Source organism: Mus caroli, chromosome 1 (genome assembly GCF_900094665.2).
Source record: "Mus caroli chromosome 1, CAROLI_EIJ_v1.1, whole genome shotgun sequence".
NCBI lineage: Eukaryota > Metazoa > Chordata > Mammalia > Rodentia > Muridae > Mus > Mus caroli.
Window position 1 is genome coordinate 127,407,274 of NC_034570.1, and position 13,894 is coordinate 127,421,167.

General features: G+C 51.3%; 1 protein-coding gene across 2 annotated transcripts; it reads left to right on the forward strand.

Moving 5' to 3' along the window:
- The first annotated feature begins 910 nt into the window (after positions 1 to 910).
- Positions 911 to 12,620, forward strand: Tnni1 (troponin I1, slow skeletal type). Of its 2 annotated transcripts, XM_021169935.1 has the most exons (10): positions 911 to 986; positions 1,481 to 1,528; positions 4,232 to 4,261; positions 4,917 to 4,920; positions 6,696 to 6,737; positions 7,146 to 7,277; positions 9,130 to 9,219; positions 10,267 to 10,443; positions 11,258 to 11,367; positions 12,244 to 12,620. In XM_021169935.1, exons 3-9 carry the CDS (start codon positions 4,251 to 4,253, stop codon positions 11,363 to 11,365), a joined length of 564 nt encoding a protein of 187 aa, XP_021025594.1. In that variant the 5' UTR covers positions 911 to 986; positions 1,481 to 1,528; positions 4,232 to 4,250; the 3' UTR covers positions 11,366 to 11,367; positions 12,244 to 12,620. The 2 variants fall into 2 exon arrangements, with proteins under 2 accessions (XP_021025594.1, XP_029335552.1); XM_029479692.1 differs by lacking the exon at positions 911 to 986 and having other exon boundaries at positions 1,418 to 1,528.
- The last annotated feature ends 1,274 nt before the right edge of the window (positions 12,621 to 13,894 follow it).

Here is a 13,894-nt window from a genome sequence, read left to right on the forward strand (position 1 = left end):
TCTGAGAGCCTGCTTCTGACCTCCCAGGGGGGTCAGTGCTCTGCCTGTCCTGCCTAACCTGGGATCTTGGCCCACAAGATGACCGACTATAATAGCCACTGGATTAACATAGCAGGCATTGTCTTTCTCTGACTATAGGGTGGGTATTATGTGTTCATCAACAGCCCTAAAAATACCCAGGAAACAGGTGTGGCCCTGCAGTCAGGCAGGCTCTGGCTGACATGAAGATTAAGCAGGGAAAAGACTTTTAGTCTCCCTGGGTTCAAGAAACGGAATGTGGAATGCTACTTAGACCCTGGGCAATGGGGATTCCTTCAAGGCCATCTGAAGATGTGGATGGAAGTCTACTCCATCTGCAGGCTTCCATGAACACAAAGGTTGTGCTTCTGTTATTGGGACTCAGCTGGACCTCAGAAACATGCCCTGGGGCTGCCAGAACTCTGCAGGCACCCTCCTGTCTCACTGTCACCAGAGACACAAACACTTAGGTCTTTGGCTTTTTGAGGGTTTTGGAGCATGTCTACAATGTCCTGGCTGCAGAGGAAGTGTCAGCCTGCCAGCTCCCTCCCTAGTCCCTTTAATGGTTCCTCAGGCCTCCCAATGCCCTGATCTCCTTCATACCCCTTCCTGTTCATGTCTCTGGTCAGCTCCACAGTCAGTGTAGTCTTCCCCTCTCTGCCTTCCCCCAGGTGAGTGCTGTTTCCCCCAAGTCAAAGGCTCATGTGTGCAGGGTTGGCGTGTGCTCCTGATGCACACACACTGGTCTCTAAGCCCGTGGTCTACACGGCAGCACGTATCTGCCCTGCGAGGTGTGCAGGGTGGGAGGGGGTGGGAAGGAGGGGCAGCTGGAGGGGCAGCGGCTGTTCTATTTTTACTGGCCAGTTGCCGGAGGCCACGGTTTTCATAGCCTGCCTTCAGCTCTGCCCCCACACTCTGCAGTCTGTGGTGAGGCTCAGGCCAGCCTAGCTCCACGAGGACTAAACTAGGTAAGTGTCTGACCATGGACCTGGGCAGGGTTGAGTAGAGAGGTGAGGTTTTGTTTAAAGAGGAAATGAAGTTTGGGAGACAGAGATGTTTCTCATTTGGATAAGTAGGTTTGGTGACAGACTACTGTACAAACCTTGCCTTTTGTCCCATCCAACGGCATCACTCCTGTAAGATGCTGTGGGCATTGGGTCTTGAGGGAAACAATTGTCCAACATGTTCCTCAGGGGCCCAAAGCAGAGCAGAGTGGAGTATGCTCTCATGAGGGACTGCAGCCAGTGGCAGGAAGGACAGGGCTCCTGGTGGGAGGGGTGGCACTGGGGACCAAGTGAGCCAAGGCATCACATTTAGGAGAAGCCTGGGGAGACGGGACAGTGGTTAGGGCCTGCAGCAACAGGAAAAGAAGATGGCTGGCATGCAGGACTCTGAGGAGACAGTCCAGAGGCCCTGCTGACCAAAGAGACCATCTTGTTTCTTTGTCCTTTCTCTCTGACAGGCACTTTGAGCCCTCTTCACCTATCTCACCGGCACAGGACACGAACAGGTAAAGACAGACCGTCATGCCTTCCCACTGTTTCTGGCTCTGAGTTGTAGAAGGAGCTGTTGGCAGGAGGTGGATGCCAGCAGTGTCTGGGGTGGGAACACAAGAGCCTGTGAGGACATAAGCTAGTAAGATATCTAGACAGCGTGGTGTTGGGAGGAGGATTAGGTTAAAGGCAGCCCCTACCCCAAGTCATGGACTCTAAGCGGTTCTAATGTTGGACTTCCTGGTCACAAGCTTGGAAGTCCAGCTTGTTAACACCCTGTTTGGGAGGATGGGGGTGCCCTTGAACTAAGGTCCAAGGCCATAGGTGGGGAACAAGGGTAGAGCATGGTGTTCTTATGAGGGAGGTCAGTTCCTTTCTTTCTGCTGTGTTTCATACAGGACTTACATACTCACACTTAATCGTGCAGGCATGGCGTGGAAAGCTGGCAGCTTTTCCACACCAAGGGCCTCAGGGCCAGGAAGGCAAGCCTTGAGTCAGGTCTGAGTCTGATCCCTTCCTTCCAGCTCTGTGTTTTCTGTTATCTGCTTGCCGTCCACTTGTGGTACAGATGGAATTCAGCCCTCCTGCCTCACTGCTATCTACATCCCGGCTTCTAATCAGGCCCTGCTTCTCTTCTGTAGAGCCTGTCAAGGGGTCCTGCCTGGGAGGGGTGGGGGAGGTGTTGTCAGAGCCCAGGTCAGGGCCTCATGCTTGATGTGGGACCCCTGGGCCTGGCATTTGTCAGAGTGGCAGTTGGGGACTGCCTGGAGCTTGGCAGGAGGCCCAGGCTGGCCCCAGCAGTGGGCCCCACACTGATGACAGTGGGCTTTCTAAGGGATAGAGGAAGGACAGCCATAGCTAAATGCTCACCAGGGTGAAGCACTCTAGGGAGACAGATGCAAGACCTACTCGGCTGAGACTCACATTCCCAGAGGTCAGACAGACGTGGGTGGGGGTGGATCTTTGTCAGCTAGTGTCTCTTTTTGGACTCCCCCACCCCACCCCCCGTGTCTTCAGAAGAGCAGAGCTCTTGGGATCAGCAGCTGTGTATAAAACCTAATTTCAGCTAAGCATCTTGGGAATGCATAGATGGTTCCCACATCTCTTCCCCTGCACCCCCTGGGGACATCTGAGACTCCAGGGTCACCTCCCACCTAGCCCCACTCTCTGAATGAACAGAGGCTTAGGTGCAAGGCTCCCTAACAGGACAGGAGATCCAAGCCTGGTCACTGGGCTCAGGAGGGTTCTTCATGGGCACAGGAAGGGTGACTATGGAATGACATTATTGGTGGGCACTTTGCAAGGGTTCCATAGTGCTCCAAACTAAGTTTAAGAACCAAATCTAAACATGGACTCTGAGCTCCATGCCTGCCCTCTCTCTATATGCTGCTCCACCGGACTCTTCGCTTTATCACCCGTCTCAGGCCTCCTGACCAACATCACACATCTGTCCCCAGCCTGACTGCTCCTGCTTCCCTGAGCTTCAGCTCAGTCATTTCCTCTATCCCCCACCTATCCACCCTGTCAGGTCTGTAGCCTCTGCAGCCTTCAGGCCTCCTGAAGATGGCCTCGCCCAGAGACAGCCTGTCAGGGGCTTCTCACTGCTCCACAGTTCTGCTCTCTCAGAGGACTGCTGTGCCAGCTTTTAAAACCAGTCATTGTTACTTAGTGGTTGAACCTGCTTTGCTTCCAAGTGAGACCTGGTTTGAATAAAAGGTTCAAGGGCTAACTATTAAGCACACTACTAGTGGTGGTGACTCACACCTTTAATCTTGAGATTTGATCTTGAGAGGCAGAGGTAGGAGGATCTCTGAGGTAGGAGTTCAAGGCCAGCCTGGTCTGCAGAGTGAGTTCCAGGACACTCAGAGCTACACAGAGAAACCCTGTCTCAAAAAAAAATGAACAAAAAAACCCCACCCCACCCCCCAAAAAACCAAGAAGAAGAAGAAGAAGAAGAAGGAGGAGGAGGAGGAGGAGGAGGAGGAGGAGGAGGAGGAGGAGGAGGAGGAGGAGGAGGAGGAGGAGGAGGAGAAAGAGGAGGAGGAGACAGAGGAGGAGGAGGAGGAGACAGAGGAGGAGGAGACAGAGGAAGAGGAGGAGGAGGAAGAGGAGGAGGAGGAGGAGGAGGAGGAGGAGGAAGAGGGAACACACTACCTATCTAGGCCCCAATTTTGCAGAGAGAGAAAAAACAGCCAGGAGAGAGTGAAGACACACTAGATTTTTTTCCCCCTCTTGGCTTAATCTCTACTCAGGCTTCCTGCCACCTACCCAGGGCTGCTAGGCACTATTGAATGGCACCTCTGGAGCTGTGCCACCAGGCACCCAGCTACACATCAGCTTCCATTCTGTTCTGCTCCTCTTGCCCCTTCTCCAAGTCTTAACTCACAGGTGAAGTCTGAATTCAGCTGCGATTCAGCTGCGTGTTCAAGGCTCTCCCGATCCAGTTCCATCCTAACTTTCCAAACACGATGTCTACAGATTCCACTCTGGTCTGCACCAGAGTCAGCAGGATTTCTCTGGAAATAGCCAGTTAGTTGTAAATGTTTTAGGCTTTCCAAGGTGGTAGGGGGATGTTGTCTTCATAGGGGGTTGTTGTCTTCGTAATCGCATTGGTTAACCTGTGGTGTTGAAGTCTTCCTGCTGTCCAATTCCCCACACCTACTGGGGGTTCACAGCAGGAGGGACAGCTTCTCCATTAATGATTCCTCTGTCCCCTCTAGGTGCAGCCTTGCCACCACCATGCCGGAAGTGTAAGTTCTTTCCCTCCCATGCATGGCTCCTGGGAGGCTAGTCCCCTCATCACAGACTTCAGCCTCCCAGCTGAGGGCAGCCTGGCTCACCCCTGCCCTAAGCTACTCCCAGCAGAAGCCCCTGAGATGGTTGAGCCTTCGTGCCTGGCCAGCTCTGTTTCCCTAAGGTGTCCAGGAGCTCTCTGCTCAGCAGAGCTCATTCCCAGGAGGGAATGCATTTGAGGGACATGCTTCGCCCATGCTTCATAGCTAGCTTGTCAATACTGACCAATGAACCGGACACACTGGGCTACGGCATCGCATGGGTGTGACGGATGAGTGGAGCTTTGGGACTGCACCCCCAGTGGTGGAAGCTTTGGCATTAATCGTGGCCCTCTGTCAAAGCTTACACGAGCTCCGACTAGACTTCCCTATGACTTTGATGATCAACATGTCCCCAAAGCAACAAGTAGTAGCCCAGAAGGTGGTTGAATTTTTCTCCTTGTTTGCTGAGACACTGAAGTGGTCCCCCTCTCAGACACATTGTTGTCACCTGTCCCCTCCCCTGAAGCAGGTCTGTTAGTTCTGTTACTGCCCACGTCTTATATTGTGTTCCCATTCACTCTCTGTTCTTTCTGCTCTTCTTTCCTGTTCCTCCCATGATGGACACCTAAAGTGAGGTGAGTGTTGTTTGGGGTTTCCTCTGTGCTGGTTATTTCTAACTGATGAAGATAGGGTGGACCTGAGGAGACTGGGTCAAAGCCAAGATAGGAATGGGGATGACTGAGAAAACTCCCAGGAGAAGAGAAGCAAAGAATAGAGATGCCATGTGCCCAGATGCAGGGCTCACAGGTACTCGGTGGCTGGGACCACAATCGAAAGCTCTCCCCTCGGCCTTCCTCAAAGCTCCTGCATCCCTGGGGGCTTCATTCTGCCTCTTGCAAAGCTGATGCCATGCAAAAACCTATCTGAAAGGTGAAGGCTACGGCTGAACACTGAGGAAGGAATGCAGGTGTGTCTTTGGGTCCCCCCCCCCCCTCAGAACTGTGATCACCCTGACTCTGGACACTCTGCTATCCAGATTTCTTTATGCCTCAGAGAACTCAGCCTGCATGTAGTCCAGGGGGGGAGGGCTGAAAGTAAGTTGGTGTGCTGACTCAAGTGGAAAGGTGATGTCACTGATAGAGGGGACTCTTGGCCTGGATAGTCGGAGCAAGAAGCAAATATAGCATTTTCCAGTGACTTGTGAGCCCTTCGGTTTTGGTGAGGTCCCTATTCAAGTGAATCTCTGGGCACCACTGTTTAGATGAGAAGACCATGTACTCAGTGAGTGGTGGGAGAAAGGGCCTGCAAAAGGCCATTCCCCACAGAGTATCTGGGAGGGTGAGCCAGGCGCTGTCATGGCCACAGCAACAGGCTTTCAAAGATAAAAAGATAAGCCACCGTGAATAGATCAGGAGTCATACACTCAATGTGCTAAAGTTCACTCCTTGCCTTTCCCTGTCATTCCCACGAAGCCTCATCATGTCTACCTGACAGACTGCAGGAGCAGACCCATGCCGTGCTCTCCCTGGGCAGATCACACCGGAAACAGGCAGGCTGCTCAGTGGAAGCAGCAAAGAGAAACCCAGGAGAGATACGAGGGCTCCCGGGCCCCACAAGCCCAGTAGTCTGCAGTGAGGTGTCTCTGTCACCTCCACCATGCTGGTGGACACTGTCACAGGGCTGGGCCTTGGAAAATTCTCTTAGGTTCTTCCATGTAGCCTACGATCTTCCCTGATGGCCCTCAACATGTGAGCCTCCTGTCTTAGCTTCCAGAAGGCTGACATTACACATATGATCCACCATGCCTGGCCTTGGAGGCGACTTACTAGGAGTTGTCAAAACAACTATTCGGTCATCCAGAATTTGCCTGCTTGTTTTCACTAGAATACACAGCAGTGTTTTTGTATCATAGAGATTTATGTGGGTGAAGATAACTCGTAAAGTAGTTTTGACATTCATACAGACATACTGGTCTCTGGCACGCAGGCAGCCTGTATCTCGCAGGAAAGGACATCCAGACACAACCACAATATCACCCTGAGTGCTAAACACATGCCTGTTCTAGGCTTTTCATGAAGGTTGCAGAGCTGTGCCCTCATTTGTTCTTGCTGGAGCTATGGCCTAAGTACAGCTGCCAGCAAGCCCCTCCGCAGATGAGGAAGTACCCGTGGGAGGCAGTACATCTGCAGCCTCCTGCAGGATCCTACCAGCAGTAGAGTAAGGACGGGAAGGTGGGGCTTCAGTCCCTAGTTCAAGATAGCTCCACTACAGTGTTCTCTGAACTTGACTGGTTCAGTCCCAAAGATAAGCTTTTAAAGCCCCCCAAAGTGAGCAGGGGATTCTGGGTAGTGATGAAGAATCCAGCTTCATAGCCTCTGCCTTACCACTGGTCTCTCTTTCTCATCCCTAGAGGAAATCCAAGATCACTGCCTCCCGTAAACTCATGCTAAAGGTGAGCCCGGTCCCGAAGGAGACTGAGGGACAGCCGTGCAGACTCTAAGGGATGCAGAGGGCAGGGCCAGCAAGGAGGGAGACCGAGAGTAAAGAAGACTGATGGGCGACTTGTGTTATATCCCGCCCCTCCTGGGTGCCTAAGAGGCAACAGGAATTAACCTGGGGCAGGACTCTTGGTCGGGGGAGAGGAAGGGGTGTAGTTCATTTTGGAGCTCTGGAGCTCTGTGGGACAAAAGGGAGGAAAAAGGAAGACTGTGTAGATAAACAAGCTTTGGTGGCAGCTACTACCACACTGAGCAATGGCCGCAGACCAGGCCTCGTCTTGAGCCTCTTTGCCCTCCCTCACTCTGAGATGGGTGTGGAACATGCGGAACCCACCCTGGCTCAGAGGCTTTGTCCTTTTCAGAGCCTGATGCTAGCCAAGGCCAAGGAGTGTTGGGAGCAGGAACACGAGGAGCGAGAGGCTGAGAAGGTGCGTTACCTCTCAGAGCGCATCCCCACACTGCAGACCCGCGGCCTCTCCCTCAGTGCCCTTCAGGTAAGCCTGGCCGGCTGGGCTGAGCTCGGCACTTTGTGTAAGGGACCCTCGGTAGATCTTACACTACAGAACAACAGAGCTCTGTAACTTACAAAGTGCGCCCACACCAGTCTCACAACTGCACAGGAAGTGATGACATGATACCCATTTTACAGACTTGAGAGGGGAGTTCCAGAACAGATTTGGTTGGGTAAAACGAGTGACTGGCTTTCCATCAGTTGGTACAATGGTATGGCCTGGAGGATGGACAGGATTTCGGAAGGCCCGTTTCTCCAAAGATTTGTCTTTTTCAGGATGACTTTTTTTTTTTTTGGAATTTAAAAAAATGATTTATTTATTTCCACTTTCTGTGCATTGGTGTTTTGCCTGCATGTGTTTCTGTGTGAAGATGTCAGATCTCGGAGTTACAGATAGTTGTGAGCTGCCATGTGGGTACTGGGATTTGAACCCTGGTCCTCTGGAAGAGCTACCAGTACCCTCAACCGCTGAGCCATCTCTCCAGTCCCAAGTCCTTGCTGTTTTTGAACTGTTAGTAATTGCTTTAATGCCAGTGGCTGCAGAGAAAAGACCAGATGAAAATATGTCCATGTGTCTCCCGCGGCAGTGGCTATTTTAATTTTATTATTTTTGGTTAATATAGAGTTTTCAAAATTTCCACTATTAACTTACATCACTTTTATACCACAAAACTATCTCTCTCTCTCTCTCTCTCTCTCTCTATCTCTCTCTCTCCTTATAGACAATAACTATGAGCTTGCTGCTGAGGCATGTGCCTACAATCCCAATACTCAGGGGACAGAGGTTGGAGGGCTGTGAATTAAAAACACTTATTAATTAAAACAGTTTCATACAATATACTTTGATCATATTTTCCCTCTTCCAACTCTTCTCAGATTCTTCTCAACTCCCTGCCCACCTAACTTTGTGTTCTTTCTCTCTTAAAAACAAACAAACAAACAAACAAACAAAACACCAAAAACCCAAAACCAAAACCAACCAAAAAAGAAAAACAACAAAAAACAAAACCCGTGAAAATTAAAACAGAAACAAGCAAGTCAGAAGATCAGGTTGGGTGTGGGAGTGCTCACCATTAATCTCAGTATCCTGGAAGCAGAAGCGGGTGGAACTCTGTGAGTTCGAGACCAGCCTGGTCTACAGAGTGAGCAAGGACAGTACTACATAGTGAGACCCTGGAGAGATCGAGGCACGTGGGGTGGGGGAGAACAATAATAGAAAAAAAAAAAAAAACAGAAACAAAAAAGTCAAACAAAACAGAGGAAACATGGAGACATGGAGTTTATTTTTTGTTGGCTGTCTGCTCATGGACATGGAACTCAATAAACGCAGCGATGCCATTGGAGAAAGCTGTTTGCCCCTTTCCCAGCAAGTATCAGTTGTAAATAACTGTTTGGTTAGGGGTGGGGCTTTGTGCCCACTTCTCTTCTCTGTGCTGGGATTTTTCCTGGTTTGATTCAGTGTGGGTCTTGTATGTTCTATGTCTATGAATTCATATATGTAAGGATTATGACACCCTCAATGACAAAGCTTTCAGGCCAGCCTGGGCTACATCGTGATACTATCTTAAAAAAAAATTAAGTTAGCATTTACCAAAAGCTAGAAAAAGAAACCAAGCATAGAGCAGAAAGGAGAGCAAAGGCTTATGCTTTGAGTTGTACCCTTGATGGTGACAGCTTTAAGCCCGATGCAGAGGCCGCTCCTGTTGGGATTACAGTGCAGGCAAAGCGATGGACCATAGGGCTAAGCGTGCTCAGTGTGCACACAGGAAAAGGAGGCTGGCCCCGGTGGCCCTTCTCCCTCTTCTCCACTCTCATGCTATGGATCTACTCCTCAGGACTTGTGCCGAGAGCTCCATGCCAAGGTGGAGGTGGTGGACGAGGAGCGCTATGATATTGAAGCCAAATGCCTCCACAACACCAGAGAGGTAGGCCCTGGAGGTGGGGGATGGGACCGCCTGGGCTGGCTGGGGTGGGCACTTGTGTGGCTCTCCTGTGTCTACGGAGCTTGGGAGGCAGGCTCTCAGCATCCACCCCAACACCATAGGTCTGGAGATGGGCAGGAAGGATAGCCACACATGAAAAGAACAAAACTTCCTCCCCACCTGCCACGTGAGCTCTTCAGAAGCTGCCGGCTTCCCTCACCCACACAAGCAATCAGATGTCTGTTAATGACATCTTATGTTTGTGAAGGGCTTTCAAGTGCAGTTGAATCCTTTGATCCTCCCTACATGCCTGCGGGTGACATGGGGGCTATTACCTGACCCTGACAAATGAGGACATGCAGACTCACAAAGGCTAAGCACTTGCTTGGGCTTGGGTTACAAAATGGGGGATCCCAGTATGCACGCTGTGCTCTGTGCTCCAGTTCCCACTCTGGGATTCAGCCCTTCATTGTAGAGTGTGTGGGCATTAGGACCAACCGTGGGCTGCTTCTGAGCATTGGCCCAAGGTGGGCAGGCACTTCTGTACCCTACCCTGCTTGCGAGGGTGCTGTGTGATGCCATTAAGCTCCAGAAAACTCCCTTGCAGACCGCACCCTGGGATTATCAGGGTGTAGGATTTAGGGCTCCTCTACCTGCTTTGTCAGTCAAGGCTCAGCTGCTGTGCAGGCCCCTGGGCAGGGTTGAGTACTAAGAACAAGATGGAGGGAAGGAGAAAGCAGTTTACACCCCACACAAGGCTTCCAAATGGGAGTAAAGGTTTATTGGCTTATCATTTATTTGTGACTTGGTTTTGGGGAAGAGGTGAGGTTAACTAGTGGGTTTAATCTGTAAAAGTTCATTTAGAACATTTAGCGTGTGTAGTGATTGCTTGGAAAAGTGTAGGAGATTCTGAGCACCCCAGATGGTCTAGCCTGGAGCCCGGAGGACTTGTAGGATGGTTCTAGCTGGAAGCCCAGTGGTTGGATCCTAAGGGTGAGAGCTCTAGGTTTAACATTCCTGGCTCAGAGCCTGGCTCCTTTGCTCCCCCAGATCAAGGACCTGAAGCTGAAGGTGCTGGACCTCCGTGGGAAGTTCAAGCGTCCTCCCCTGCGCCGGGTCCGTGTCTCAGCTGATGCCATGCTCCGAGCCCTCCTGGGCTCTAAGCACAAGGTGTCCATGGATCTGCGGGCCAACCTCAAGTCTGTGAAGAAAGAAGACACAGAAAAGGTGAGGGTCCCTCTCCTCAGACCCACCTACTGGCCTCTACCTGCCACTTCTCACACTGCCTGAGGCGCTCTAGTCAGTGTGTGAATCAGGATATTCTAGGATCCCCTAGGAGGCCAGTGTCAGAAGAGAGACTACTGGCTGCTTCCAGTCTGAGGGGACAATGGGATGAGAGAAAGGCTGACTGGGAAATTAAAACTTGCTTCCCATATCAGTTAAGGGGTAACCATTACCCCTGTCACTTCAGCTTCCCGTTGTGGCTATAGGAACATGAGTGCATAGAAGTTGGAGAACCGAGTTCAATTACTTGACTAGCAAACAACTACTTCAAATTTGTTGGTCTCACAGAACGTGTTTAGAGCTGACAGGCTGTGAGGAGCATGGTGAGAGAGCAATTTCTCTGGCCCAGAGAGCTTAATAAAGACAAACAGGCCAAGCAGGATGCTGACAAAATTGAAAACAAGTTAAATGAATCAGGAGAGGCTTCTTGGAGGAGGTGACCTTGAACCAACTGCAGGGTGTCCCACAGGAGGGTGTTGTGGAGCCTGGAGGAGAGGTTGGCCTGTCATATACTGGGAACCAGCTTTGTGACCCTGTGACAGTTACCTAGACCCTCCCATCCACACCGCCTCATTCTGTGCTCCTGTCTGGCCTATTCATCTTGTATCATGTGCTGGGCAGGGCCATCAGGATTTCTTAGCTCTCTGAGGAGGTAAATTTTCTCCCATCTACTTTCTCTTGAACTTGTGGGTCCTTTGTTCCCCCTGCGGCCTGGTGAGGCCCCTGCAGTTCTGACATGTTTGTGGACTGCCCACAGGAGCGGCCAGTCGAGGTAGGAGACTGGAGGAAGAATGTGGAGGCTATGTCTGGCATGGAAGGCCGCAAGAAGATGTTCGACGCTGCTAAGTCCCCGACCTCCCAGTAGAGGTGCTTAGAATGTTCTTGGGGTTCCTCAGAGTACCCCAGGGTACTCAGGAGAAGGGATGGGAGGCAGATCCAATGTACAGAACTCCAGCCTGCTCCAGTACCTTCAGACACTGGGGATAGCATGTCTATGCCAGATGGTTTTTGTCCCCTTATCAATAAAACTTGGGCTTGTATGTGATCAGTGGTCCTGGGACTGGCAGCATTTATGTGTTCCTAGTTGCAAATGACTGAACTGGAAACTGGGGGGACCCTAGAGAACCCTAAGACAGGCAAGAGTCTGAGAGTACAAGGTTAGGTGATCCACAAGGTCCCTCCAGCTCTAACGCTCCAAGAATCTCAGGCTTTTCTTTCACTTGTCACTTGGTGTCATACTTGGCTTCCATACCCTCAAAGAAGCTTCCCTAGTCACTACTCCCAGAGAAACAGCAGTTAAGAGATGTTCAACACCCGCCCCCTCCAGAGAAATAGCTGCAGGAACTGCTGAAGCAGTGGAAGTGGGCCATAAAAGCCCTGCTGTGGGCCCTAGGAGGGGAGGTGTAATAGCCAGGTCTACAGGCCGCACAGAGCCAACTTCTTCACAGAGCAGATGTTAGCTAGTGATAGGTGAGGGTTCACACATGAAGGGGAAGGGCTGAGGGTGCAAAGGTCAGCTATGGGAGGGAACTGGTCTGGAAGATGGCCAGGACAGGTTGGAGGGAAGGAGCTAGAGAGGGAGGCAGCTTGGGATCTGGACAGAGCAGCTAAGTCCCATGGGTGGTACAAGGGAGAAGCCCCAGGGACTATGGGGGCTGTGTGTGCTGTGTGTCAATCAGGGTTACCAAAACAGCACGCATCACTGGGATCTATCTAATGGCATCTCCTCTTTTGTCCTGACAGGTCGGCTTGCTGTATGACACTCTGGGTCATGCTTTGGTCCCTTTCCAGCCATACTCACCTATCTTTCTGCCTGTGCCTGGAGCGTCCCTAATATGCGCTCCCTTCCTCCAGCCTATGCGTCCACCTTTGGAGCCAGGATGAAATGGCACACAAAGGGGAAGAGAGGTGCCAGTGCCTGAGACCTCATCCCAACAGTGTGGGCTTATGGTACCCCCTGGGCATGCTGGGATTATCCAGTCACCCCAAGGGGCCCTAGGCTGAGGAGGGAGGCAGAGAGAACACCCTCTCAGCAGCCCCATGTTGCTTCCCTCCATCTCTGTTGCTACCTGCAGTGTTCCCAAGTTCTCCATTAAAAAAAAAAAAAGATTCAGGTTCCCAATGGTTTCTGTAGCCCTGTTGTTAGCACTCAGAAGAAAGTAATGACCACAAGGGGTCTGTGGAACGCGACCTGGGGACTTCAGCCTCCAGCCAGAGGAGTTTAAGATCACAATAGAAGGCTAAGGCTTTGGTGGCTGCTTACTAATGTGACCCGAATGAATCTTCCTTCCAAGTCACAATGATTTCACACACTCTCATCACCCAAAGCCCTGATCTCAGAGGACCCCTGAGTCCTACCCTAAGATCTAGCGTTAGAGTGGTGTCCCGTTTGGAGTCACACCCCACCTGATCTCCCCAGCCTCCACAAACATGGACCATCTGTTGCTTTCACATGTACCTAACTGCTGTGGGCCAGGAGGTCAAGGTGCTTACATGTTCTCATCTGGTCTGCAGGGCTCAGGGCCTGAGTTTCTTTACCCGCCTGTCTCTCAGGAGGGGCATACTGCAGTTCCACATCTGGCCACCAGGAGGCTTCGACTCTCATCTCTGGCCATGGCTGCTCAGGTCCTAAGTCCTTGCTCTCTGCACCTTCAAATTACTTCCTCTCTTACTGGAGAGTCAGAGGCAGAAGGAGGAACATTTCTGAGACCTCTGCATGGACCTTCTGTCCTTTCCCCAAGGGCAATAATGTGTCAGAGACCCCAGTTTCCTCTCACACTCCTGTCAAAGTCAAACACCCTCAAGGCTCATTCTTTCTGAAAGGTGCCCGGTCCACCCAGTGGTCTGCCCTGTGGGCCAATTCCTTTTTCTATCTCATTAATGCTTGGGCCCAAAACCCGAGAGGGGTTTAAACCAGGAGATGGGGTGGGGGCAGTCTTGTGTCCTTGAGTTGCACACACCCCCTCTTCTCCCTTAAAGGAGCAGAGAAAAAAGCAAAAACAAAACAACCCCCCCCCCAAAAAAGCCGGGTGGTGGTAATCCCAGCACTTGGGAGGCAGAGGCAAGCAGATTTCTGAGTTTGAGGCCAGCCTGGTTCCAGGACAGCCAGGGATATACAGAGAAACCCTGTCTCGAAAAACAAAACAAAAAACAAAACAACACAACAACAACAACAATAAGAAAATAAAGAAGCAGAGAGCAAAATTCAGGGCCAGAGTGGAACTTGGCTTTTTAGGGTGGTGTCAAGGCCACCTGGGAAGTGACTGGTTCCCAGGAATCGTCCCAGCAGAGGCTGGGCTTCCTGAGCAGACTCTTGGAGTCTGGAATTACCCCTCTCTACCCTCTGATCTCCACGTATTATCTGTCATTCCAAAGGCTGGTGCGAAGTGCAGCA